Genomic DNA, 26,604 nt, shown 5'->3' on the forward strand with positions numbered 1-26,604 from the left:
GGTGCCTAGAGAATTTTGATGCAAAAACAGGAGCCTTTGCATTGAACCCCATGTGTTGCCCATTGCATTTATTTGATCTTTAAAGAGTTTGTGAAGCATTTGTAGGTCCATCAAGTTACTGTCAAGTAGGGAAGAAGGACCACCAACTTGAATTCCGACCTATGGCACATGAGGTCAGCAAATTGTTATGGCTATGAATCATTCTAAATAATCTTAAAGTGGCAAGTGAAAAGAGTCTATGATTCTTTATTGTGATAATAAATCAACTATTAGCATTTGCTCACAATCCAATTTAGCATGATAGGACCAAGCACACAAAAGATAGATTGACACTTTACTAAAGAGAACTAGATAGTGGTCTTATCACTACTTCTTATGTCCCATCTAGGCTTCAGTTAGCAAATTTGTTAACAAAAGATCTTCCTACCGAACGATTTCATGATCTCACATGTAAGTTGAGAATGATAGATATCCATTCACCGGTCTGAGAGGGAGTGTTATTGTAGGATATTAAGTGAACTACTACAAGGTGATAGTAGAGTCTGTTAGAAGCTCATAGAAGATTCTAGATATCTCTTTGTAATCATTACTCAAGGGTTAGACTCTGTATATTTAGAGGCCTATGTATTGCTTCAAATTAATCAGTTGAATAAAATCCTCTCATTCAGATTAATCCTTTTCAAGTGGGTGATTGGCACGATGAAGCCATTGTAGTTGAACCAAAAAGAGAAAAAAATACAGGTTTCATTGGAAGTTGCCGGTCAGCTAGGAATTACTGCTGGAAGCGCTACTAGGGACGTAATCGAAATCAATGTCTGAAACATTGTTGAGAGTTGAAAGAAAAACAAGGGAAGTTGAGAGGCAAAGTGGGAGAAGGAGGGCTGATTTTCTAAAGCTGGGGAATGAAAATAGTGGGTTATAGATGAAATTGAGTCCCTCAGGTTAAACATATATCGCAGCAAAGACCTACAAAAGACAATCTCCTGTGATTTTCGTCATGCAATGACTGCAACCCCAAGGTGCAATGTGATGCAACCTTCCTCCTTTCGGTGTGCTGCATTGGTGCAAATGCACACAATCACTACTCTGATTGGACTGTTTTTTTTTTTGTGTTTTAGCTTCATGCATTGTAAAAAAAATGTCTTTTATATTTGGATTTGTAACTTTAGCGCAGGTGAGTTTGTGATTCACGAGGAGCATTCAACCTACTAATTCATTTTCAAAAGACTATGGATCCAAATGGGCAGAATTTCATTACCTATTGTAATCCCATGGTTTGCATACTTTTCCTCATTTTCCAGTCCTAGGTAGGAGGATCTCAATTTTCGCAACTAACAAAATTATTGATAATTTATCCAAATATATAAATTGATTCAATTGGAAGAAAAAATTAACTTCCTCAATCTGATATTTTTCTTGAAATTTAATAATTGGTCAATGGATGTTATCTATCCCCAAGACAATAAATTTGGACCATCAGCACATAAAGCAACGGTAGTATGTGAACCAATTGAAGTAGACACTAGCAACAAAATTTTAAGAAGTCAAATTATAAGGACTATACCCAAGATAATATTTGAGTTTCATGATAGAATCCCTTTGGCATGGTAGGACGTAGAGGCCTGTCAATTAATCTACAAATAAGAACCTGCGAGCAACATATGGCAATGAAAAGTTAAGGAGAGGAATTGAAAGGAAAACCTTTAACAGATAACAAAACATTTATATAAATTAAGATGTCGTCTTCTCTATAAAATATATTGTACCAGAAAGCTCATGCAATTTGTAAATAATACATACAAGCCAAAATTAAGTGAAGTTGAATCAATCCAAAATGCTTAGAAACTTACCAACTACCAACTCATAGTACATAATGATAGAACTGGTTAAATCTATGCAAAGCTTTTGTTGGTATTTGAATATAAAAAGGACAGCAATGGGTCCTCCTAAGGCAAAAGCATAATAACACAGAGGAGGGGGAGCAGACTAGTCAGTGCAATATTCCAGTCACTCCACATTGCACTATTTTGTTGATTGGAAACTATAATGCAAGTGTTGATCATTATTGTGAGCATAGGACTCTGTCTGACATGTATTAGGTTCGTCAATGATGTTGTTTCAGTTAGACAGTTGCTTTTTGTTACTGCAGCAGTACGTTAGCAAGTAACTGTTCTATTAGACAGTAACAGCTAACTTGTAACTAAGCTCTGTATATAGTCTTATGTTAACAAAGTCTCATAGTCATGTTGTATATTCCAACCTTTCCATAATAACAAATCAGTGTATCAGTTTTCTATCAATAACAGACCCTGTAAGTAAAAGTGAATCTCAAAACCAAATAGAGGAAAGCAAATTACCAATACAAGTCACAAAGTGTTGAAATTTAAGATGGGTGCCCAGAATAAAAGATCATTTGGCAGTTGACATTACTGTAAAGCCAGAGTTAATGACTAGATAAGTAGTACCTCATGGTCTCTTGTCTTTCCTTCTCGCTTAAAAAACCCTCCACTGAAACAATTGTAAATTGAAGTATTATACAACTAAATGAAAAGAATCATGCAATAAGTAAAAAGAAATCTAGAAACAGAAATGTATATGCCATACCTAGTACGACCAGCTGCTGAAAATCGTTCTTGATAATGAACAGAAAGGGGAAAAAAGTCAGATGGTTCACTAGGAACATCATCCAAGCAAACAGTTGTGTACACGATCTGCAATATGAAAAACAGCAGCTTGAAATTTCAAAAGAATAAATGCTGAATTCCTCATCAACAAGTTAATGATTGTTTCCATCCTAAAACAATGAAAAATATTACCAATTTTATTCAATAAATAAAATAAAAGAGTTTACTTAAGCCAGCTAACAATATATTTGCAGAATGTACATAACAACAAATTTTGAACCATATTTGCAGAAGGTACATAAAAAAACTAACCATATTTTGAACCCACAACAAATTTTCTACAATTGCCTTCTTTGTAAAAGATTAATACTTAGGACGTGTAAACTAGTAAAGTAAAGCTGAACACTTAAACATAAAAGTTCAAACTTAGCCTGCAAATGTGATCCTCAAGCTGGACTCAATTGTTTAAACAAGCCAAATTTAAACCTTGCACTTGACTAGTCCGAAAAATATGAAGCTTCAGCTCCTTATAGGTCATTTAAAGTTTGATCATTTTTCCTAATAATTAATACATTCGTAATGAGTTTATGAAATCCATTATTTCAGTAATTAATAGGAGACATGCAATGCAATCATGGAGATTGGGCCAACAAATGTGGTACAAATTGTTATTGATAACACAGATATTTGTGAGGCAACACATATGCTCCCGAGTTAGAATTTTCTTCAATCTATTGGACTCCTTGTGTTGTAAACACCTTAAATCCTACATTACAAAATATTTTTGCTGCCAAAAATACAAAAAGAAATAATGATATTCGCCAACAATTTTCTCGGATCCCACAAATTGCAGTTGATGCTACCTACACTAAAAATTTAATTTGTGCGACACTCTTGAGATAATTGCGTTTTATGATAATAAGGGAAACATATGGTCTATTGTTTATTAGGGAAACATAGACATTGTTTGATATTGGTAGATATTGTTGACACTGTTTTTAACAATATCTTCTATTTACCATATTTATGTTTGGTTGCCATATATACTTGTATCACTATTATAAATATATTCACCTTGTGTATTTTAGATACAAGGGAGATTAACCCTATACAATTTTCTCTATATTTAACATGGTATCAAAGATTAGGTCTTTTTGGCATTTTTTTTCAGTCGCCTTTGTCACTGCAACTTTTGTCGTTGCTGGAGTGTCAATTCCAACTGGCGACCACACGGTTTTGATCGCCACGTCCAGACGACCTCCACGAGCCAGAATTGCCGCCATCGGAGCAGCCACACTCCCTCACACGCCGTTCAAAGTCGCGCTTCCTCTTGTTTCCCTATGGCGCATCACCACTCCTCTCCTGCAACGATCACCTGTGTCGGCATCACCTTGTCATCCTCTTTCTAGATTTGGTCTCATTGATCCAACCGGACCTCTTTAGTGTTTTAGGGTTTTTTCTTTCTCTTCGGCCATGGCGTCTTCCATTGCCTCCAATTCTGAAACCTCTTCTGCCACCGGTGTGTCTGACCTATCAATCTTTACTAACTATGCCAATGTGCACTTGCCCATTGATAAATTAGATGGCACAAATTATGCGACTTGGGCGTCAAACATTAAACTTTGACTTGAGAGTCAAGAGTGTCTTGATCATCTTACTCAAAAAGTGATTGATATTGCTCTCGGTGATTTTCCACGTTGGAAGAGAATTAATGCTCAACTATGCATGATTCTCAAGAATACCATCCAATCTTCTTTAAAATAAATGTTTCGTGCCTACAGCACATGTTCTTCAAATGTTTGGGAATAGGCCAAATTGTTATACACCAATGATACTCAAATGTCATTATGGTGTTTGTCACAACCTTTTTAATGTTGTTGCTCCTCGAAATCAAGATCCTATGGCTGATTATTTGGGTAAGATGCATACTCTTCTTCATGAATTTATTGAGATAATACCTCCTGCCCAAGAATTAGAGCAACAGTCAAAGTTCTTCATAGTTTTCACTTTACACGGACTTGCTAATAAATATTCCCATGTCCATGATCAAATTTTGGGTTCCCCTGTTATACCCAATTTTACTTCTATATGTTCCACCCTTTTGCGTGTGTCATGTAAACCTCTCAATGATACACCTATTTTTGTCGATGATTCCTCTACTTAGGCATCTCAACGAGATGAATGTATTCGTTCTCGCAAGCCAAGAAAAGGGCATCCCAAGTGAGACCATTGTGGCAAGCTAGCCCACAAAATTGACAGGTGTTATGCACTACATGGTTGTCCTCCTCGATCTACTGTTGTTGCTCAAAATGATCTTCCCTCACAATCATCTATTGTGGATCCTCCTTCATTTGATCCAACTGACAAATCTGTTATCATCAATGAATTTTTTAAATGGTGTAAGGACTGTAAGCCCTCAAGTTCCATCGCTTATGTTGCATGCAGAGCTACATCTTTTGTTGGCCTGACTCAATATTCGTTTATTGGTCCTTGGGTTCTCGACTCTTGAGGCATAGATCACATTACTGGTAAGCATGGTCTTTATCATCTCCGCCCTGCTACACATTATGGCATTATGATGAAGTCTCTATCTCTCCTCCAAGTTCAGCTAGGTCATCCCAATCTGGCAAAATTACAACAGTTTGTTTCTAGCTTATCCAAGTTGTCTAGTTTGGTATGTGTGAGTCATTTCAATTAGGAAAACATAGTTGTAGTTCCTTTCCTAGTAATATGTCACAACGTACTTCATCTCCTTTTGCCTTGGTTCACTCTAACATTTAAGGAACAAGTCGTATTAAGTCTAATTTAATTTTTCAATATTTTTTACTTTCATTGATAATTATTCCGGATGTACTTGGATATTTTTAATGAAAAATCGTTCTGATTATCTTTCAAACATTTTATAATGAAAACTCAATTTGGTGTTCCAATTCAAACTTTGCGAAGTGATAATGGTCGTCAATATCTTTCAAATTCTTTTAAACAATTTATGGCTTCTCATGGCATTCTACGTCAAACTTCATATGCTTATACACCTTAACAAAAGGGGTGGTTGAGCGCAATAGATACCTTATTGAAACAACTCGCACTTTTTTAATTCATGGTGAGGTTCATCAACATTTTTGGAGTGATGTTATTCTTATTGCATGTTATCTTATTAATCGTATGTCATTTTTAGTTTTAGATAACAAAATTCCCTTGCCTCTCAAAGTTTTTGGGTCTATATGTTTTGTTCATAATTTTGATCTTGGTCTTGATAAGTTATCTCTTAGAAGACAAAAATGTGTTTTTTTTTGGGTTTACTCAATCACAAAAATGATACAAGTGGTTTTCACGTTCTCTAACAACTATTTTGTGTCTGCAAATGTCATCTTCAATGAGTTTTCGTTTTACTTTAAGGATCCTTCTTCTTCTAATGTGTGTCCATCTACTATAGTTAATATTTATGTTATATGTGATCCTCCTATTGTCCATAGTCCACCGTCATATTCCCCTCCTCCACCACTCCTTAAGGTTTATAATCGAAGACATCATCCCCAATAACCACCAAGTGACTCACTTCAAGTGCCAATTATTTTGTCTCCTCCGACTCTGACAACTTAGTTTGACCTTCCCACTATTGTCCATAAAGATATATGTTCTACTTGTAATCTCTCTCCACATTATATTACTTTGAGTTACCATAGATTATCTTCACCTTTTTATAACTATCTTTCGTTTATTTTTTATGTGTCTATTCCTAAATCAGTCAGTGAAGTCTTAGTCCATCCTGGTTGGGATCAGACCATGCTAGATGAACAAAGTGCTCTTCAGAAATGTGGAACTTGGAAGTTCGTCCCATTACCGTCTGGGAAATTTGTTGTTCGTTGCAGGTGGATTTTTGTTATCAAAGTTAGTTTTGGTGGTAATATTGATCGCCTCAAAGCTTGACTTGTAGCCAAAGGCTACACAAATTTTTGGATTGGATTATGGTGATACTTTTTCTCTTGTCAGAAAGATGGCTTCTATTCGTTTATTTCTAGCCATGGCTGCTCTTCAACAATGGCCTTTATATCAATTGGATGTCAGAAATGCTTTCCTAAATAGAGATTTGTAGGAAGAAATTTATATGGAGCAACCTCCCGGATTTGTTGCTCAAGGGGAGTCTTTCTGATTAGTATGTAGTCTTCGCAAATCTTTATATGGCCTAAAACAATTTCCAAGGGTCTAGGATGGCAAACTTAGCAGTGTTGTTCAACAATTTGGCATGACTCAATAGTGTGGCAGATCATTTTGTCTTTTACCGTCACTCAAGTGTTGGATGTGTCTATTTGATAGTATATGTTGATGACAGTGTTCTTACAGGAAATGACCACCATGGCATCTCTCAGATGAAACAACACCTTTGCCACCATTTTTAGACAAAAGATCTTGACAAACTCATATTTCTTGGGTATTAAGGTAGCACAATCCAACAATAGTATTGTTATATCACAAAAGAAGTACACATTGGATATTTTGGAGGAAACTAGGTTGATAAATTCAAAACTTATTGACAAACCCATGGATCCTAATACCCAACTCCTACCAAATTAGGGGGAGCCTAGTTCCAATCCTGCACAATATAGAAGATTGGTTGGAAAATTAAATTACCTTACAGTTACTCGTTTTGACATTTCGTTTGTAGTTAGTGTGGTGAGCCAACTTCTCAATTTCCCATGTGAAGATCATTGGAATGCATTCATCCATATATTAAAGTACATTAAAGGATCTCTTGAAAAAGGTTTGTTATACGGTTCCAATAACCATACAAGAGTTGTTTGCTATTCAAATGTTGATTGGGCAGGATCTTCTATTAGAATATCTACTTCTGCATATTGTGTCTCCATTGATGGTAACTTGATTTCTTGGAAAAGAAAGAAACAAAATGTTGTGGCAAGATCTAGTGCAGAAGCAGAATATAGAGATATAGCCTCAGTCACTTGTAAACTTGTTCGACTTAACCAATTGCTTAAAGAGTTACAATTTGGAAATGTCACTCAAATAACACTTATATGCGACAATCAAGTTGCTCTTCAAACAATTCTAATTTTGTCTTTCACAAGAGGACCAAAAACATTGAGATTAATTGTCATTTCATTCGAGTAATTATTGTATCTGGAGACATCAAGACTGAGTTCGTTAACTCAAATGAGGGAGCCGAGAATGGATTATATTTGTAATCAGCTTGAGGGAGAGTGTTAGATATATTGCATTTTATGTTAATTAGGGAAACATAGCACCTATTGTTTATTAGGAAAACAAACATTGTTTCATATTGACAAATATTGTTGATACTGTTTTTAACAATATCTTCTATTTACCATATTTATGTTTGGTTGTCATATATACTTGCATCACTCTTTATTATAAATATATTTACCCTATGTGTATTTTAGACACAACGGAGTTTAACCCTATACAGTTTTTCTCAATATTTAACAAATTCAACTCATTCAAGTTGTTTGTTGTTGCTCCGACACAATTTACTTCAACTTAGTCATGCTCAAGAGGTCTAGTTTGAAAAAATGACATCACGAAATGGTTATTAGTGATCAATGGTCGTCTTACAAAGAAAAATATGGATAGAGCACAATTTGTGAAAGAAACTGTGTTGGTTGAGGATTGATAGATGAAGGTTGATTATACACTTACTTTCACTTCCCCTATTTATGATGTTCTCAAGAAAACAAATATGAATATAGTTTCCCTTTATTTGGTATATGAAATGTGGGATTCAATGATTAAAAATGCGAGAAAGGTCATATACCAAAGTGAAAGAAAGACAAAAATTGAGCATTCATCCTTTTATGAGGTATTAAACTCGATATTAATTGATTATTAAACTAAGAGTGGCACATCTCTTCATTGAGGTAATACATTATATTCTTAAATTAATTTTATGATTATATTTTGCTATGTACATTTTAACTTAAAATATTATAAATTTATCACATTATTTTCGGAGATCCCACAATGACAAGAGAATAAGCCAAATTATAATATATATATCTATATATATATATATATATATATATATATATATATATCATGGTAGTTGAATCGTGAATCCTATCGTGTATCGGAGAGCCTCAATTTTGAATCGTGAATCATATCGTGAATCGTACGATTGATAAACATTTTAAAACATTATAAAAATGTAACATATACTTAAATATATAAGATATATAAATATGCAAAGAGACAATTAAGAACAAAATAACCTCATAGTGAAATAGAGTGATTGTATACATGTGTATATACCACATTATTTCACAATTTCAGCAACATAGCCTTCAAAAAACAATGTGGTTGTTGCATAAGTTTCCTTTAACTGTGGCTATATGCTTCTACAAAAATCTATATTATAGCAATCCAAAAAATAAGTTGTTTCATCAAGATGTCCCACCAAGGAATGACATCTTTCTTTGTCCGAGCAAGATGTTATTTCATCCTTGCTATGCCACCCCAACAAGTATGAGAACAAAACATACACTTCTGTTTGGTGAAACACTGACAATAATTCCATTTAATATTAACTTCTCATTTTGTGTTTGATTTACTCATGTCTGAAACACAAAAACAGAACCTGAAACTTGAGAAACCTCCCTGCACAGAACATACACAAAACAGAGGAGACTGCACCACGACACAGGCACCACCTCAGCATCGCGCGACCACCGCGAGATCACTGCACCAACACCACGAGACCACTATGCGAAAACTCTAGAACATTGTGCGAACACCACCGTGTCACCACTGTGCCACCACCGTGCCACCACCGTGCGACAACTGTGCGACCACCACACGACCATGATGCGACCACTGCGGCTCGCGTCTCGCTCAGACGCAGATAAAAACGAAGGAAGGAACGAGAAAGGAGAGAAGAGAAGAGAGACGAGGGGAGTAGGCAACGTGAAGGAGATGACCTGAATCAGCGCGCCAAAAATACAAAAGGGAAAAAAAATTAGGGTTTCAATAGGGTGGGTCGACCCGACCCAATTCAAAAACCAATTTCAACCCGTATCGAGTTTCGAATCGCGATTCGTACAATTCAGGCTTGTATCGTATCGTATCAAACACGATTCATGAACATAAACGATACAACATGCGATTTGTATCGCCAAGCACCCGTATCGTATCGTTTCGTAGGATTCGTATCATGAATCGTACGATACTTACTACAATGATATATATATATATATATATATATATGTGTGTGTGTGTGTGTGTGTGTGTGTGTGTGTATGTGTGTGTGTGGTAGGGGGGCAAACATTATCTTACAAGTTGGTTGTGTAAGATTGAGTTAGGCATAATTTCCTTTCTTAAGATGATATCAAAGTCATTCAAAGTCTATCCTAGCAAAATTTGATGAGTCTATCGTGTCCCCATAATCTGACCACCCAAAATCATCTAATCCCATGTTCCAGATGTTCATTCCATAGCATTTGGGTGTCTTGGAGATCCTCTATCAACTAAGGATAAGGCCAAATTAGAATACATAAGTTGGTACAAACCTCACCTTATAGGCCAACTTTGTACAATTGATTTAGTCATAAACTCATTTATTAAGAATTATATTAATTTTTGTTTATATATTCGTAATGTTGTAGATATTATAGTCATGAATAGCTAATTGAAGATTCAAAAAAACTTACCCTGTATCAAGCAGTGTTGTTGGATTTCCAACTTGCCGCCACAACATTGCAGTGGTGATGCGGGTTTCTCATGGTCGCCACTTTTTGCATCATGGAATGCAGAGATGAAACAGAAATGGAGAAAAAGGAGATCAAGCACATGGCTCCCATCTCAAAATGGAAGAGGCAGATGTGCAGCGGCACATGTGGGAAGAACTATTCTGCAACAGCATGAGAGACACCCTAGTGCGCATAAGATAAACCCTAAAGTGCAGCAGCCCATGAGAGAATCTTGTTGAGCTACTGCTTCGTACACCCCATCATTCCTTACACCCCACAAATTTTGGAATTCTAGCTCTTTTCTCTTAATCTTTTGTTGGGTTATCAGCCCAAATTATCATTTTCTTAAAAGTTGGGCCATACCTAACCCAATAAAAACACTACAATTTAACCTAATACCCTATCTACATTACAACCTCTTCTTCTTTGTTATTCAATCCGGCCGCTACTTGCCACCGCTGGTGCTATTGTTTGCCATCGATGGTCGTCGATGACATTGTCGCTTGCCACTGCCGCTCACCACCATCGCTTGCCACCACTGGCGATCCTGCTCTAGCCACCACTAACACTATTACCATTATATTTTTGTTTTCGTTTTTAATTTATCTATATGCATATATCATATTTCTTTTAACCGCAATGCTTCCACCATAATCCTTTATAATTTAATAAAGGAATTTTGGATCTCCGATATTTTTCGTTATCGATAACACTAATATCAAGCATGGAAATTACGCATGAAAGGAAGTGTTTTAAAAGGTACTTTGATGATGTGCATGTAAGGAGACTAGTTATAAAATGTGAAACTTCCCAAATGAAAGGGAAGGTTTTTCCAATGTAGACTCTTTTAGGGACAAATGTGAAATGGATGCAAAATCATGGTGGATTATTCATTGAACTCATGCACCAACACCTCAAATGATAGCACTCATGTTACTTGGACAATCAAGTTCTTGTAGTGAAAGAAATTGGAGTACTTACTCATTTATACATTCCTTGAAAAGAAATAAGATAACACCTCAAAATACAGACGATCTAGTATTTGTGCATATCAACCTTCTTCTTCCCTTAAGAAACTCCTCAACATACAATGAAGAGACAATTAAATTGGGGGATATTGTAGAAGATGACTTTTCATCGGATGATAATGGGATTCTAGAGATTGCTAGCTTATCTATTAATGAACCAGACTTAGAAGTTCTATTTTTCAATGAGGATCACCAAACATGATAGTTGCATAAATTCCTCTTCTATAGAACTTTTCTATCTTGATTTCTTAGATTATAAAGTATGATTAACACATTTTAATATACTTATAATCCTATACATATATATATACATATATATATATAGTCTTGTCTCCTACATTTTTTAATTTAGTTGTATCTTTGTATCCATGACCATGTTTGAGCTTCATAGGCCATGACCACCCTCAAAACACAAGTAGCTCCACCCTTATTGATGAGCTTTTAACAAAACTGAGAGCATAATGCACCCTAAGATATGATAACATTTAGCAATCAAATTTCTTTTCTTTTAACACAGTTTTTATCCACATGTTCATGTTCACAATCATGGATAAACTAATTACTAGAAGAAGTATGGGAACTTACTGTCTCTCCATCTGTAACTGTAACAGAGCCACTTGCCTGTCTTCCTATATGACCAGTCTCAACCAAAATCTGTAGAATGCCACAGAACCTAATATGTAAATCAAACTAGTACTAGATGCACCATTCTACTCTATAAATATATTTTAGGATATTACAACAACACCCCGAATACAACCATAATGTAACATAAAAATATTATCAAGATTTGTCATTTATAAAAAAAAAAAAAAAAAAAAAAAAAAAAAACTATGCATTCAAGAACATAAAATCTTGCAAAGAAATGAAAACAATATGAGAGCCACAAAAAGGCACAGTCGCGTCCATAGGCCATGTGTGGTTATTGCTACCGTCACCTGGTTGATAACTAAAAAGTAGGGGTGATTCACGTGTTATTCAACAAACATACCAAACATTCCACTAATTCTTTTTGCTTTTCTTTCACTAATTCTATTGAAAGAAATTGAAATCATATAAGCTTAAATCATTTTAGGATATTACAACAACACCCCAAATACAACCATAATGTAACATAAAAATATTATGAAGATTTGTCATTTATCAAAATAAAATAAAAGCTATGCATTCAAGGACATAAAATCTTGCAAAGAAATGAAAACAATATGAGAGCCATAAAAAGGCATAGTCGCTTCCATAGACCATGTGTGCTTATTGCTACAGTCATCTGGTTGATAACTAAAAATTAGGGGTGATTCACATGTTATTCAACAAACATTCCCAACATTCCACTAATTCTTTTTACTTTTCCTTCAGTAATTCTCTTGAAAGAAATTGAAATCATAGAAGCTTAAATCATTAAAAAAAAAAAGTAATTGAAGGTTAACTTCTAAACTTACCCTATTTGATTATTTCACTACTTTATTTGCTACTTATTCATTCAATGCATTCACTGTTTGGCTGTTCCATTGCTTCCTTTCCACTCTTCCAAAATAAAGGCTTCACAAACTCAACTACAACTAATAATATAGTTTCACGAGACTTATGGTTTAGTTGTGTTATCTGTTTAAATTGAACAGTATATATGATCCAATATTATATATTTGAAGTTTTTTTATTGTCTCTAAATCTTACATTCGATACATATTATGATTCATGACTCAAAAAATTAGCTAAACAATTCAGAGCATAAATACGGATTTGATAACTTTGACTTTTAATACTTTCAATCAGACCTAAACAACTATGAAATATATTTATAATCTTTCAAAGAGATAGAAGAAGGAAGCATAAATAATTCTACGCAGTGTTTGCCCAGCTGGTTTTGGACTTCTCTTCCCCTTGAAAGAAGAAGCTGGTCAGACACGTTTTCTAAAATGCTGTTAACAAACTAAGTAACTTAAATTTTACAAAAGAAAAGTAAAAGTATCTTCTAATAAACCTCCAGTCCACAACCCAACCCCCAGCCAAAACAAGCCAAACACGTACACACAAGGCAAACACAGAAACAAATTCACGCAACCAAGCTCACATGTCTATCACCAACGGGAATCTTCACGGAATACGGCTGCAGTACGCCACTGTCGCTGACGACGGACTCCGACACCTCCGGCGAGTCCGCGGATGCTCTGACCGCGGAGCGACGGCTACTCCTGCCAGAAAGAAGCGAGCGGAAGTTGCATTTGCGGGAAGCGGCGAGGCGAGGGGAGGGAGGGAAGAAGAGAGAATTGGAGAGGAGAAAGTGAGATGGTTGGGAATGGCGTTGCAGCGTGGCGAGGCCATGGAGGGAACTACTAGGACATGCCAGCATCGTCTTGTTATTACTATTATTATTACTATTCCGCTGTTAGGGTTTTGGATTGTGGAGCGAGTGAAGGTTTTGCTTCTCAGACGAAGAGAGTGGTGAGAGTGAGAGCGGGACAGAGAGTGATAGAGAGGAAAGGGAGAGAAGGAGAAAACTCTGCCGTTATCCGCTTCTGCTATTTGGTTCAGAGGCGCGCTCAGGTTATGGGCTTTCTCATTCGGTTTTGGGTTCATGCTTCTTGCACCGTTTGTATTTGTTCCTACACCTCTCTTGACTAAAAAAAAATCTAAATCTAAAAGTTGTTGATGTTTCTTCACAATCACTCAAATCAAATATAAAAATTAAATGCAATTAAGTTTTAATTTAGTATAAAATTTAAATAAAAAATAATGATTTCTGTAGTTCTTAAACATTTTTTTACAAGATATATTATAAAGTATTTTTACACAAAAATTGTAAAACCTTTTTTCTAAAAAAGAATTGTTAAATATTCTATAACAAAAAAATTGAAATAAAACATAAATTATGAGTATTGTTCCATACGATTGTAGTTATATTTAGTTTAATTTTAACTTCCTTCCATATTGATGAGTAAATTATAATACCAAATTATTATCAAATTTCAATATATATATATATATATATATATATATATATATATATATATTAATTATATTATAAAATAGCAATGTAATTTTTAATTATTAATTAATTAAAAATATATAATTTAATATTCAAATATAATACGTGGTTGAATTCTTTATTTTCAATTTCAAACTAATCTATTTATTTAATAAAAGAAACTAGAGCCAACAAAATTTAAAAAAAAAAAAAAAGTTTTGGTTGATTTAAAGTATTTTTAGATTGGATTTCAATTGTTCTTTTTGTTGGTTATGTTATAATACTCCTAATATTTAATTTTGGGTGAAAGAGTTTTATAATCCTTTTGGTTTCTCTATTAATCATTTGTTTTCAACTTAATCTACTATTTTTAAAGGTTTAAGTTAATCTCATATTAATTTATAATTAGTGAATTCATTTAGTTAAATTAATTGTTGCTAACAACATTAAAGAAATGACAATGTGACATAATAATAGTTTTAAGGGTACTTTACTAATATGCACTTGTTTTTGCAAGTTTTTTATAAGAGTTAGTACACCAAGGTGTTTTGTATTATTTATTTAATTTTGTTTTGCTGATAAAAAAAAGTACTTGTGTGCAAAATAAATGTATCACTATGGACTTTCTCAGTGTAAAAAAAAGTGAAATTGTTATTGATAATGGACTTTCTTTCTTTTACTATTTATAAAATTCATGTTAGGCATGATGTTTTCACATGGATAAATTTATTAGAAGACAACAAAAACACAAAATAAATAGAGGAACCAAACTAAACTCAAAAAATTACATAGAAAACATCTAAACAAAAATTAAACAAGTCTCAACTTAGGTAGTTAATACATATTGTGAAAAAAAAATAAAGAGAAATTCTAGATGTCACAGAAGAATACTACTTGTGCTCTATATTTGCACAATGATTACCCTATCCATAAATACAAGTGCATTTAAATTTCATTATATTAACAAAATTTCATATACTTTATCCATCTTCCTCTAAAAGAGACCAAGAAAAAAATTTGTATTGAATAAACCACCTTAAAAAGTAAAGAAGAATTATTTTCTAACCAATCTCACCTATGATCAATAAATCAAGCATACTTAGTAGCAAAACTAGTCCCATTAACTCTACATAAAGGGAATTTTGAATTCCCACAAAAGGCGGAAAAAAATTGTCAATATGTTGTTGTAGTCAACTTTCTTCTTCAAAAATGACTTATCTATATAAAGCTAAGAAGAAAAGAGCCATTGTAAATTCTTTTTGAGTCTTTGTGTGGTTTACATGTCTTTCATCTTCTTATGATTATTGTTTGACCACATTCAAACATGAAAACAATGATTATGACGAATTGTTTTAAGAATATTTTTCAAGAGATCTTGAAATGTACATTTTATTGTGAAATTGTCTTTAGAGAAATAAATAGATAATGATTCCTTACATAAAGAGAATACAAATTTATAAGTTTCTTTATGTGTATTTTAAAATGTTTAAGGGTTGTTGTCTCTCAAACAAAGTACATTTATTGTTTATCCAAATAAAAACTTATTAGATGAAAAGTACTAAGTAAGACACTTTCATTAATCAGACGAAATACATAACAAATAACGATTGTACCAATTCAGCTAAAACTAAAATAATTGCCTTTGACATTTGACCACTTAATGTTATAAATTTTTGTTTTATATTTTGTTATTTAAGTACAAAATCAAAACCAAATTAAAAGATCTATTGAGTTTTGATATATCAATTTGGACGTTTGAGTTAGTTGAATTGGATGAGTTGTTATGGTTAGTTGAGAATGTTAAAGTGTACGAAATAGTTGAGTTTTTTTTAAGATGATCGAGATAATTAATATTTTGAAATGATTGATTTGATAAAAGGTTTGAATAAGAAATTGTAAATATGTTTTTTTTATTTAAAATTAATAGTATTATTTAATATTCATAAATTATATTAAATTGGAATATGTTTTTTATTAAAAAAAGAAAAATATTTTAGGATAAAAAAAATATATACATTCGTTGGCTAAAGAATGTTGTTGAGTTAATAGAGCTAAAAATATTGGTTTCGAAGCCATATATTATACAAAAGTACACCAACCTATACATAAATATATTTACGGCCATTTCATTCTTGGTGCTCTCAAACTGACTATTATGTAAATAAATAAAGATCGGTAACCAACCTCTATCATTGTATCAAATAATTTTAATCAATTTAACTATTACGTTATAATTATACATTACCTTTCTGGATACGTTTTTTATTTAAAAAGTAATTATAATAAACGATTGGTGTAAGGCCCCTTTATATTTTTCTGCCCTAAAGATTAGTGGACTGCCCTTGTAAGTGGGTCTAAGGCCGGCCTAACGTATAAAGTCCCTAGGTCTGCCCTAATTTCACACTCACTCTCACTCTTGCAGAAACTCCGCAGCCGTCACCTTCCCCTTCCGCACTAGAGCTCTGCTAGGGTTCCTTCCCAAGTCTCTCGAGCTAGCTCCGAATCAGTTTTTACTCCACCCCCGTAGTGAGTTCTAGAGCTGTTGTGCTTCTCGGTTACGCGTCGAACGTCCTGTACGAACCTATTTCCAGGTACGAGAAGTTAGGGTTCGAGTTATATAGTTCATGTATTGTTTTCTTGAGATTGGTTGTTGTTGGATGGATGAATCATTGTTTTGGATGTGTGGAGTTCTTGGCACGATTCGTTGGTTTGGAATGATGCATCTGTTGCAGGTACATCAGAGCGAGAACTGTTAATCTCGCCCAAGCGAGTCGGGCTCGCCTAAGCGAGTCTGACGAAGGCTCGCCCACCCCCTTTTCGCGATAAGTCGCCCAGGCGAGAGGGATCTCGCCTAAGCGAGATCTCGCAGTGGTTCCTGTTTCCTTGTTTCGAGCCCTCGCCTGAGCGGAGGGGGGACTCGCCTGAGCGAGACTGCCTCGCCTGAGCGAGACCCCTCAGCCTGAGCGAGGTGCTGGGCGAGACAGTGCTATGATTGGATGTTTGTTTGTTCCTAAATGATCTGTTTTGGTTGAGTATGATTGTATGATGAGTGATATGTATATAATGGAACATGAGGTATGTTTGGCATGATTCATGAATTGCGTATAACGGGTTGGGTATGATATTGGCATGTGAAATGAATGAGTGGTTTGGGACTAAAAGAACACGTGATTAATATGAGATGAGGCCCTAGATTCACGGGGTGGTGATGATCAGAGGTATGGATTCGAAATATGATGCGTATGAGGAATTAATCTCAAGGGTTGGTATGGAAATGTAAATATGATTTCATGTTTGTTTATTGCTGCGCTATGAATGTTGGTCCGTGTCAGCATATAAATTCCTTGGGGTCTTTAGGTGAGACCTCTGGGGTCGCGCTTCAGTGGTCGGGACGTAATCCCAAGGCCCCTGTTAGTGGGTGTCCATGGTGGTGCCCTATCTGTATAACTAGGTAAGGATTCAAGGTAAGGTTGCATCCTGACACTCTGAGGAGCCAGTTAGTCTCACCTAGAGCAGACTGACTCTTGTGGTGAGGGTAGCAGGAGGCCTGAAATTCACTAAGGGCTAACCTTGTGGTGAGGGAGATTTGATTCATCGTAACACTTGTATTACATAGCTCAGGATCGAGCAGCTCAGGGTCGAGCAGAGGTATCCACCACAAGTGCAAGCATCCGCTGAATCCGACCAAGTTATACGTATCTGGATGAGTCGAGTCGAGTCGTAGTGTATTGATTGAGAGTCATAACATGTGTGGTTGATTATTTGGATGTGAGATGATGAAAACACTTTTGACTGTATGATGCATATGTTGTTGGCTCTAGCTTACTCGTTTCGTTGCATGGTTGTGTTGTATGTGGCTGTTTTTTCTTGCGATGATCATCGACTTGGTTGATGGGAGCAGATGGGCGAGGTTCTCGTGGTCAACAAGGGAATGGCGATTCCACCGCTTAGCCGTCTGGACTGAATCTTACACTTATCTTCTTGATGTCTTCTTTAGGGCTATGGCCCCTGTATTCGTTGTCTTTGGATTGTAAACTCTTAGTTAAATTGTTATCCTGCTTTTGTTGGCATCGTGGTGTGCCTGGTTTTGTAGGGGTGATGTTGGAAATCCCAGGACTGCGTGATTTTACTATCTTATGTGTGACGTTTCCTTTAATTGTGTTTATAAATTAAATGGGACGTTACAATTGGATATTTGCATTTTTGATACATTTTAAAAGCTACATATGATGTTAATTTTGATTTGTGTAATTAAAATATTTAGTGTACATTATTATGTTGGACATAATTTTTTTAATTAAAATTATCAAATGATATAAAAGTTCTTATAAGTGACTATAAGTGTGTACGAAAGAATTGACATATTAAATCATTGTGAAAATTAATCATTTAAATAAAATATTATAATCAGAGTCACCTTTGTTTAAACACTCATACTAGTTTCTCTTAAAGCAATTTTAAGATAATAAAGTTTGCTGGACTAAAATCAAAATACATTATACATCTTTGCTAGGATGATATATTTTTTCTGTAACTATTTATAATATATTTTTTATCGGACAATTTTATTCTTTAATGATTTTTATAATTGTATAAGAGATATATTGTTTTGGAGTATTCTTATTGTAATTATATATATATATATATATATATATATATATATATAAAATTTTATCTATAAATAAAAATAAAAATGGATTATTTTATTATTTTTATCCTTATATGTAATAGTTAATTATATATATAGATAATTTTTTTATTTAATTTATATATTTTATATTCCTTATATTTTTAATTATATTTATTATAATAATATTTTTTATTTTGTATACGTATTTTGTATTTTATTTTATTGTTAATTGTATGTTAAAATAAAAACTGATAATACATGTTCATATAGTTTAAAAATAACTGAAAATACCATTATTAATTTTATTTTCTCCAAATCTAAATATTAAGAACTACCACTTTTCCCTCCTTGAAGATGTCATTTTATATGTTATAGACGTAATTAATTTCATAAATTACTAAACAATTCACCATAATTAGTAATTCTCATAATAAAAAATTATAAATATTAGAAAAATAATGAAACATAACTATTTTATGTATATATTTATTGTAATTTTAATATAAATTAAATTGTATTTTTCAGTTTGTAATTAAATTTTCAATTTTATATATATATATATATATATATATATATATATTATAAACTAAAAATGTACACTCTGGTATTTTTCCACTGATATTAAACTACAAAATATGAGTAGTTTATCATTATTAAATGTATATATACTTTTAAATTTACACTTTTTAAAATAAAATAGGTTATTTCAATTTAAACAAACAGTTGGACTTTTAAAAGAGGAAGAAAAAGGATTTCTTTGAAAAGAAAAAACAAATTCAAATTTTAACTGATTGTCAAAAGAAATTTATTGCTCAATAAATAACTGATATATGTAAACAACATTTAAAACAGAAAATCACACTCTGTCCTCCCTGTATATTACTCCTTTTAAAGCGGACAAAATCCGCTTAAATAAAGTACAGTGATATTTATTAATCAGAGAAATGATGATTTCAAATTATAATAAAATAAATATATATTCAATAAAAATTTATAACTAATTATGACAGTAGCCAGTATTTTTCTGATCAACTCACATTATTGCATGTTTAAAAACATATTTCTTTGATTTAGAACTGTGAAGTTCCTTTTCAAACTATAATATCATTTGATTAGTTTTGTATACTAAGTAAAAAAAAAATACAAAAAATTGAATTAAGATTGAGAAACCTGAAAAAAAATAAAAATAAAGGTGAAGTGTTGGACTTGAATAGACTCATGGTTTAAGGGAAGAATCTGAGCAGTGAAGAGAGACAAGAAGGGTAAGCAGTGTATGAGGGAGCAAGTGATGATGGAGTACACTTACGACACCAACTACTGCACTGTTGGTAAACCCTCTCTTCTATTTTCTTCTCTTCTCTGGCTTTTCACTTTTTTAATGTCAACTTCCTTCTATCTTCCCTCTTGCATGTTCATTATTTTTTTCCACCTAAGACTAAATAAACTTGTAATTAAATAAATGGGCACTCAACCCCTAAAAATCAAATGCAAAGGAATGAACTTTATGTGTTTTTTGCTTTGGTTCTGTGTATATGTATTGTTTGTTGTATCTTATTTGTTTATTTTATGATTGAATAAATAAATAGTTTTTTTCAAATGGGTGATCATGTGGTACGAGGTTTAGAGTGTCCACGGTACTTGTGCTGCCAAGATTCTTGGTGACATATAGCTGACTTTTGGTAACCCTTTTGAATTTTGTTTTATATACTTTTTCAGTTCTAATTTTCTATGGAGAAATAGTTTACTAAAGAATGTATGACTATTGGTGGTTTTATTTATTGAGGAATGGACCCATTACTCATTTTATGGCAGGATTATCTGTTACTTTCTCTATTATGTCCCACTTGACTCCACAACATCTGATAGCACAGCAAGATGTGTTGTATATATAGTTGTGTTAAAGATTCTAATAGCATTTACACTTTCTCTAATTTGAAATGTGTTTGTAATTGATCTTAAATGCTATAATTATATGAGATGTGTATGGCTTGTGGCTGCTCATGTTACATGTTGATTAGTACTGCTGATGCCATTAATTTTTTTCAATGCAAGTAAAGGTTTAGTGCATTATGTGAATTTATATCACTAGATCTCTGGAAATTGATGTAAAATGTTTATTGATGACTGGTCTCTTACATACATTAACTACAGAACCTCATGGGATAAGGGATGTAATGGACTTGGAGCATCAAATCCACTATCTGGAAACTGAGGCTTATTGTTCTGTTTTGAAGGCTTTCATTGCTCAGTCTGATCTTCTTACTTGGGTAACTTAATATTTATTCTGAACCTGTTTTCTGTGATCAAGTTTGGCTCATCTTGAGTGTGCTGCTGAAAATTTGTTTGTGGCCGTAGGGCAAAGAGGAACTTATGACTGAGCTGCGAAAGGAACTGAATGTTACTGATTTTGAACATGGAGAAATCCTAGCGAAAATCAATTCCGATGAGCTAATTAAGCAGATAAGGTGATTGTCTTCTCGTACATGGATTTGACTTCTCTAAAGGGACAAACATATATCACCATTGATTTAAACTTGGTTAGGATTACGGTGGTACTTCAATACTTCGATAGAAGTAGATAGACACACTTTTACTTTCTTAGTTACACATTTGCTCACTCTAGATGAGCTAAAACTCTTATGCACATTTGTTTTGATTGTTGTAATGATCCAGAATCCTTACCAATTTTGGCATTTTGTTTCCCAGGGAGGAGAGGAAATTGTCATCTCATGCTAAGGATTATATTAAAGCTAGTGCTCCTCATTGTGCTTCTGCTTCAATGGGAAATGCAGTGATGAAATTGAAAACTCCACCCTCTGCTGCGATTTATACTCAGAAGATGTCCCGCAGCCAAACATGTCTTGTTTCTATTCCTACTCCTTCTTCAAAGCCTGTGAGTCAATCAAGCCTAATACAAATATTAAATTTGTATTGCATTCATGCTTCATTGTTTGATGTAGATTTTAGACACTCTTGAAACAAGGCCTGATTAAGGAACAGCATGCAAATGTTTTTTGCAGAACTTAGGAGAATTGAATATGGAGTTTGAGAATTGAAGTTGGGGTCTAAAAGTTAAAATGAGAAACTGTTACTTGTCCTTGAAAATCAATTCTCACACTTTCTAATATAATCTATTTATATAAATACCCTTATCATGCATATACAACAATTTAATGTAAGCATTCTTATCTGAAAATAATATTTTCTAACAATATCCAATGTTTTACCCTTTTAAGGTCACTCTTGTACACTAAATTTGATTCTATTCACTGATCTTCTAAAAAGTAAAACATTTGATTGTTCTGAATATTCCAATTCCTGACACATTCCTTGAATAGGGTTACTTTTCTTCTTGATAAGTCCATTTGGAACTCTAAAGCTACCTCTAAGGTCAAGTCTTTCATTTGGCATGTACAATACTTTATAGAATTAATAATGTTAAATGACATTACTGTAGTTGGAGGCTGCATACACCTTGTTCCCCTGATTTATGTGGTATGTGTGGTGCTTGATAGGAATCAGTTTTATGCTTGTTCTGAACACTGTTCTGCTTCTGTTTCCTTACAGTATTCCTTATTTGGCAGTTTTGTAAATTGAATCTTAGGTATGTCCAGGTCTTTGAATTAGTTAATGATGATTAACTTCGGTGGCTCTGATGGGAGTAAAGAGGCAAAACTTTTGCAATGTTCACTCTATGCTGCATTTTTAGTGCATTTGGTTTGAGCACAACTTGTACTTTTTTAGGTTTCTATGGTCTAACACTTGGCCTAAGCATGCTGTTATGTACATTTGGCTTTTATTCGATGGTGAAAGTGCAAATGCCATTTTTTATGTGGTTTGACTGGTTTGCCTGGTAAAATTATGTTGAGGGATTCCCAACACATCTCACCATAATTTTCCCCTCTTTCTTTTATTTGTTCTCTGTTTGGTCTTCTGTTAAGTATATTTCATGGCCTTCATTAATGAATTCCTTCTTTTGTAAAAATCTATTCCAACGCAATTCGTTTTGAAGTTTGTTTTACTCAAAACTAATCCTCTAAAATCTAAATTGCTTATTTCAACAATTGATTGCCATACCTGAGTCCCAGTTCACTTCATGCCTTCATTTGGTATATGTGATCATTCAGAACTACATCACAAAAAACTGCTGAGCCTCAGGCTTATTTAACTATGATTTTGTGTGCCAGCCAAAATTTAATGGTGATTCATTGACTGCCGAATTTGTCCATGGAAAAGTGCAACAATCTATGGAAATGTTCAATTATAGTGTTCAGTTACCACCTGTTGGTGGAGGGAGAGTGCTGAAAGGAAAGCATCTATTGCAGAAGGATCTTCACAGATCTCACTCTGCCAAGTTAAAGAAAAGATCTGATGTAATTCAGCTTCGTCCAACAGATAGGGTTATCCGTGATGTAAGCAAAATCCTTACTTGCATGTACTTTTTGATTGGCTTTTTGTTATTTTCATTTTCACTGGCTATTCACGGAACTTGTAGATATGAAGAGGTAACTAGAAAATACACTTTGTAGTGCATAAAGCGATGATTAAATGTTGATCATAATTGTCTGTGATGAATCCACTGTATATCTGTGCGTAATTTAACCTTATCATTAAGAATGTTGAATCTGATTTTGCAATATTGAATGAATATCAAATGTGTAAAGCCTTTTTAGCATCCTGAACATGAATTATACATTTATTTTTGTGTTATTACTGCATTCTATTGCATATGTAGAAACAAAATTACTCTATTGTATTATGCAGTCAGAATCAGAAGGTTTTATGCCGAGCAAAGGATTTTCCTTTTCTTCGGTTGCATTTTAAAGGGTGCTCATTTTTTCACATTCAACATTTTACAGATGATCGATGAGTATGAATGGGTTTAAAAGTGAAATATTTTGTAGGGTAGAAGAGTTATTTTGTTGATTCGGTTGTTTAAAAGTGGAGGCATTTAAAAAGACTCATTTTTTAAATGAAAATTTATAAATTATTGAAAAGTTCACCTTGAAAAGCATTTCTTTGTATAACTAGATAGATTATTTATCGTGCATGGTCTCTTTTTTATGTTATGACTGATGCTTGTTCAAGGAGTTACTGAGTAGGATCTTTTTTATGCTATGAATAATGCTTACTCAATGAATACATTGAACACTCAGCAACTAATTAACATATACTGTAACATGTTCATTCTTTTTGGCAGGTTGAGAAGATGCTTTTCAGTAAAGAGAAACCTGACCCAGTTGATCTTGAGATAGCAAGAAGGACTCTTAGGGTAATGTCTTTCTATTGAGATGCATCAAGTTACCTTAGATATATATGTCTTCACTCTTTAGACAATTCTAACAAAGTGTGTATCATATGAATGTATAATTTGTCCCAGGAACAAGAAAGTGATATAACCGAAGCACTTGATAAAGTGACTGATGTGTTAGAGAAGAGAGGTAACAATAATTTACTAATATTCTTCTTCTGTTTTCTCAGAGTCTATTTTCTTGATTGTATGAAACATTTGGTTTTGGCAGGTGATGCACCTAATCAAATGCAACATTATTAAATCTCCACAGAATACTCCTGGAGGACAAGAACTGATGACAAATGCTAGGTTGAATGAACTTGGGGAATCCTTCTGATATGTGCAGTTAGGGTGATGATTTCTTGGCTTAGATATGTAACTTTTTTACTCTGATTATAGAGGCTGGTTTTTACTGGATTGGTTCAGTATTAAGTAGTATAATTATACTATTTCAAACACATGAACACTTTGATGTGACTTATTCCAATAGGCTCCGAATTATACTATTTCAAACACCTTATTTAAGTATATATTTTGTGAGTTAGAGTCCAATCTGTTCCCATTCTTCAGGCAATAGTTCAATGTTTGTTGTTTTTTGTTTGTTGTTAATGATTCACAATCAGAAATTGCTAGTCTAAGTCATGAGGTTACAGGGTAGAAAGTGTAAGATTGATTTGAAGAAAAACTGAATGAAAAGTAAAAATGGTCTGGTTTAATGAAAAGGTTGTAATTTCAGGAGAATCTTTGTTTATTAATATATGTGATTGATTTGGTTGAATTAATGAAGATAATTAAGTTGTTTTTTAAGTATAATATCAAATTTGTCTTTAGATATATTATTTAAAAATGTAAACATTTGTTTTAACAAAAAACTAATTGTGAAAATGAAAAAAATCATTTCTTAAAAATATAAATGATTTAAAAAATTATTTATCAATTGCTAATAATAACCATATAAAATTAAAGAAAAGTCCAATAAATAGAATTATTTTAAAAAATCAAAATTTTAAAAGAATTCTCTAAATTCACTTTTCTTCTTTGTTTCATACTATATGTTTTCTTTCAGAAGCACAATCTAACCATGACGACGAGAAGGTCAAGAAGAGCTTCTATATTTTTTTTCTTCTTCTTTTGTTTTTAAAAGTCGCGATAGTAAAGTACTTATGAAGGACTTTTTAAAAAAATATGATGTGATCCGAAAAATAAAAATAGAACTATATTATTTTTTTTGGGTTAAATATGTTTTTTATTCTTCAACTTTTAGTAAAAATTGGAATTAGTCTCTTTTTGAAATTTTGGCTTAATTTAGTCTTCCAACTTTAGAACTGCGTGAATTTAGTCCTTTCAAACAAATTTTGTTGAGTTTATTTAACGTTTCAAACGCATTTCATGATGGCATTTGAGATGTTTATACCGTTTGACACATTTTTCCTTCAATATTAGCTAAGAAACTATCATGAAACGTATTTGAAACGTCAACTAAACTTAACAAAATCTGGTGAAAAGGACTAAATCCATACAATTTTGAAGTTGAGGGACTAAATTGAATCAAAGTTTCGAAGAGGGACTAATTCCAATTTTCACTGAAAGTTGAGGGAACAAAAACATTTTTAACCCTATTTTTTTAGTATTGCAAGAATAAACTAGGTATTCCTAGTTTTAGTATATTTTTGTTTGTTTGGACATAAGACTAGGGAAGGGAAGTGTTTAGCTAATCCTTTCCCACCATACTCTCTATGTGAGGAGAATTATTACACTTATTTTAATGATTTTGAGTGAATAAACGTGCGTGAGAGTTTTGGTCTTGAGTGTACCATATCTCAAGTGACGAGCCACTTTTTTCCTTAATTTATCCAGAGTAAGTAACACTCCTTATCATATTTCTTATTTGGCGCATTAGGTGCTCATCAAAGTTTGGTAAATAGAACATTTTCTATCTTAGGGTTTCTTATGTTGTGAGCTAGGTCACAAGTGACAATTTTCTATACTTGCTTATCTCAAGTATGAGTGGCACAAGGCTCTTCTAGATTCCTAGTATTCTTATGGGTTAGGTCATAAGTGATAAATCATCACCTTGTTTATCTCATAGTATTTGAGTGGTACAAGGTGTTGTTTCCTAAGACTATCATGATTTTTGTGTATTCTTGAATTTTTTTTCTTTTTCGTGGCTTTTGCAAAAGTTGAAAATCATATTTTATTCAAGACTTCTTCAAAGAATTCCTTCCAAGAAATTCAACCAAAAGTTATTGCTTGAAGTTTGATAAGAAAGAACTTTCAAACTAAAGCAATCTACCTTGGATTCTCATAATTTTATAGGCCCAAAGGACTCAAAAACTCATACAACCATTT

At 33.3% G+C, this 26,604-nt stretch overlaps 2 protein-coding genes across 4 annotated transcripts in view; one reads left to right on the forward strand and one right to left on the reverse strand.

Moving 5' to 3' along the window:
* Window positions 1-13,897, reverse strand: part of LOC114186672 (probable polyribonucleotide nucleotidyltransferase 1, chloroplastic) — a 49,723-nt gene extending 35,826 nt beyond the window's left edge. Inside the window, exons 1-5 of one of the 2 annotated variants that reach the window (XM_028074660.1) lie at window positions 13,439-13,897; window positions 11,953-12,021; window positions 2,605-2,711; window positions 2,466-2,508; window positions 1,565-1,648 (exon numbers count right to left, since the gene is read on the reverse strand). In XM_028074660.1, the coding sequence (XP_027930461.1) occupies window positions 1,565-1,648; window positions 2,466-2,508; window positions 2,605-2,711; window positions 11,953-12,021; window positions 13,439-13,717 (582 nt within the window). In that variant the 5' untranslated portion in view covers window positions 13,718-13,897. The remainder of the gene's footprint in view (window positions 1-1,564; window positions 1,649-2,465; window positions 2,509-2,604; window positions 2,712-11,952; window positions 12,022-13,438) is intronic. The other variant, XM_028074652.1, reaches the window with a different exon arrangement.
* Window positions 13,898-20,133: 6,236 nt separating this feature from the next.
* On the forward strand, window positions 20,134-24,807 carry LOC114163282. Of its 2 annotated transcripts, XM_028047501.1 has the most exons (8): window positions 20,134-20,290; window positions 21,114-21,229; window positions 21,318-21,427; window positions 21,669-21,855; window positions 23,150-23,374; window positions 24,163-24,234; window positions 24,343-24,403; window positions 24,485-24,807. In XM_028047501.1, the coding sequence occupies exons 1-8, from the start codon at window positions 20,236-20,238 to the stop codon at window positions 24,514-24,516; spliced, it is 858 nt and encodes a 285-aa protein (XP_027903302.1). In that variant the 5' UTR covers window positions 20,134-20,235; the 3' UTR covers window positions 24,517-24,807. The 2 variants fall into 2 exon arrangements, with proteins under 2 accessions (XP_027903302.1, XP_027903311.1); XM_028047510.1 differs by lacking the exon at window positions 20,134-20,290 and having other exon boundaries at window positions 21,083-21,229.
* Window positions 24,808-26,604: the final 1,797 nt, after the last annotated feature.

Source organism: Vigna unguiculata, chromosome 1 (assembly GCF_004118075.2).
Source record: "Vigna unguiculata cultivar IT97K-499-35 chromosome 1, ASM411807v1, whole genome shotgun sequence".
Taxonomy (NCBI): domain Eukaryota; kingdom Viridiplantae; phylum Streptophyta; class Magnoliopsida; order Fabales; family Fabaceae; genus Vigna; species Vigna unguiculata.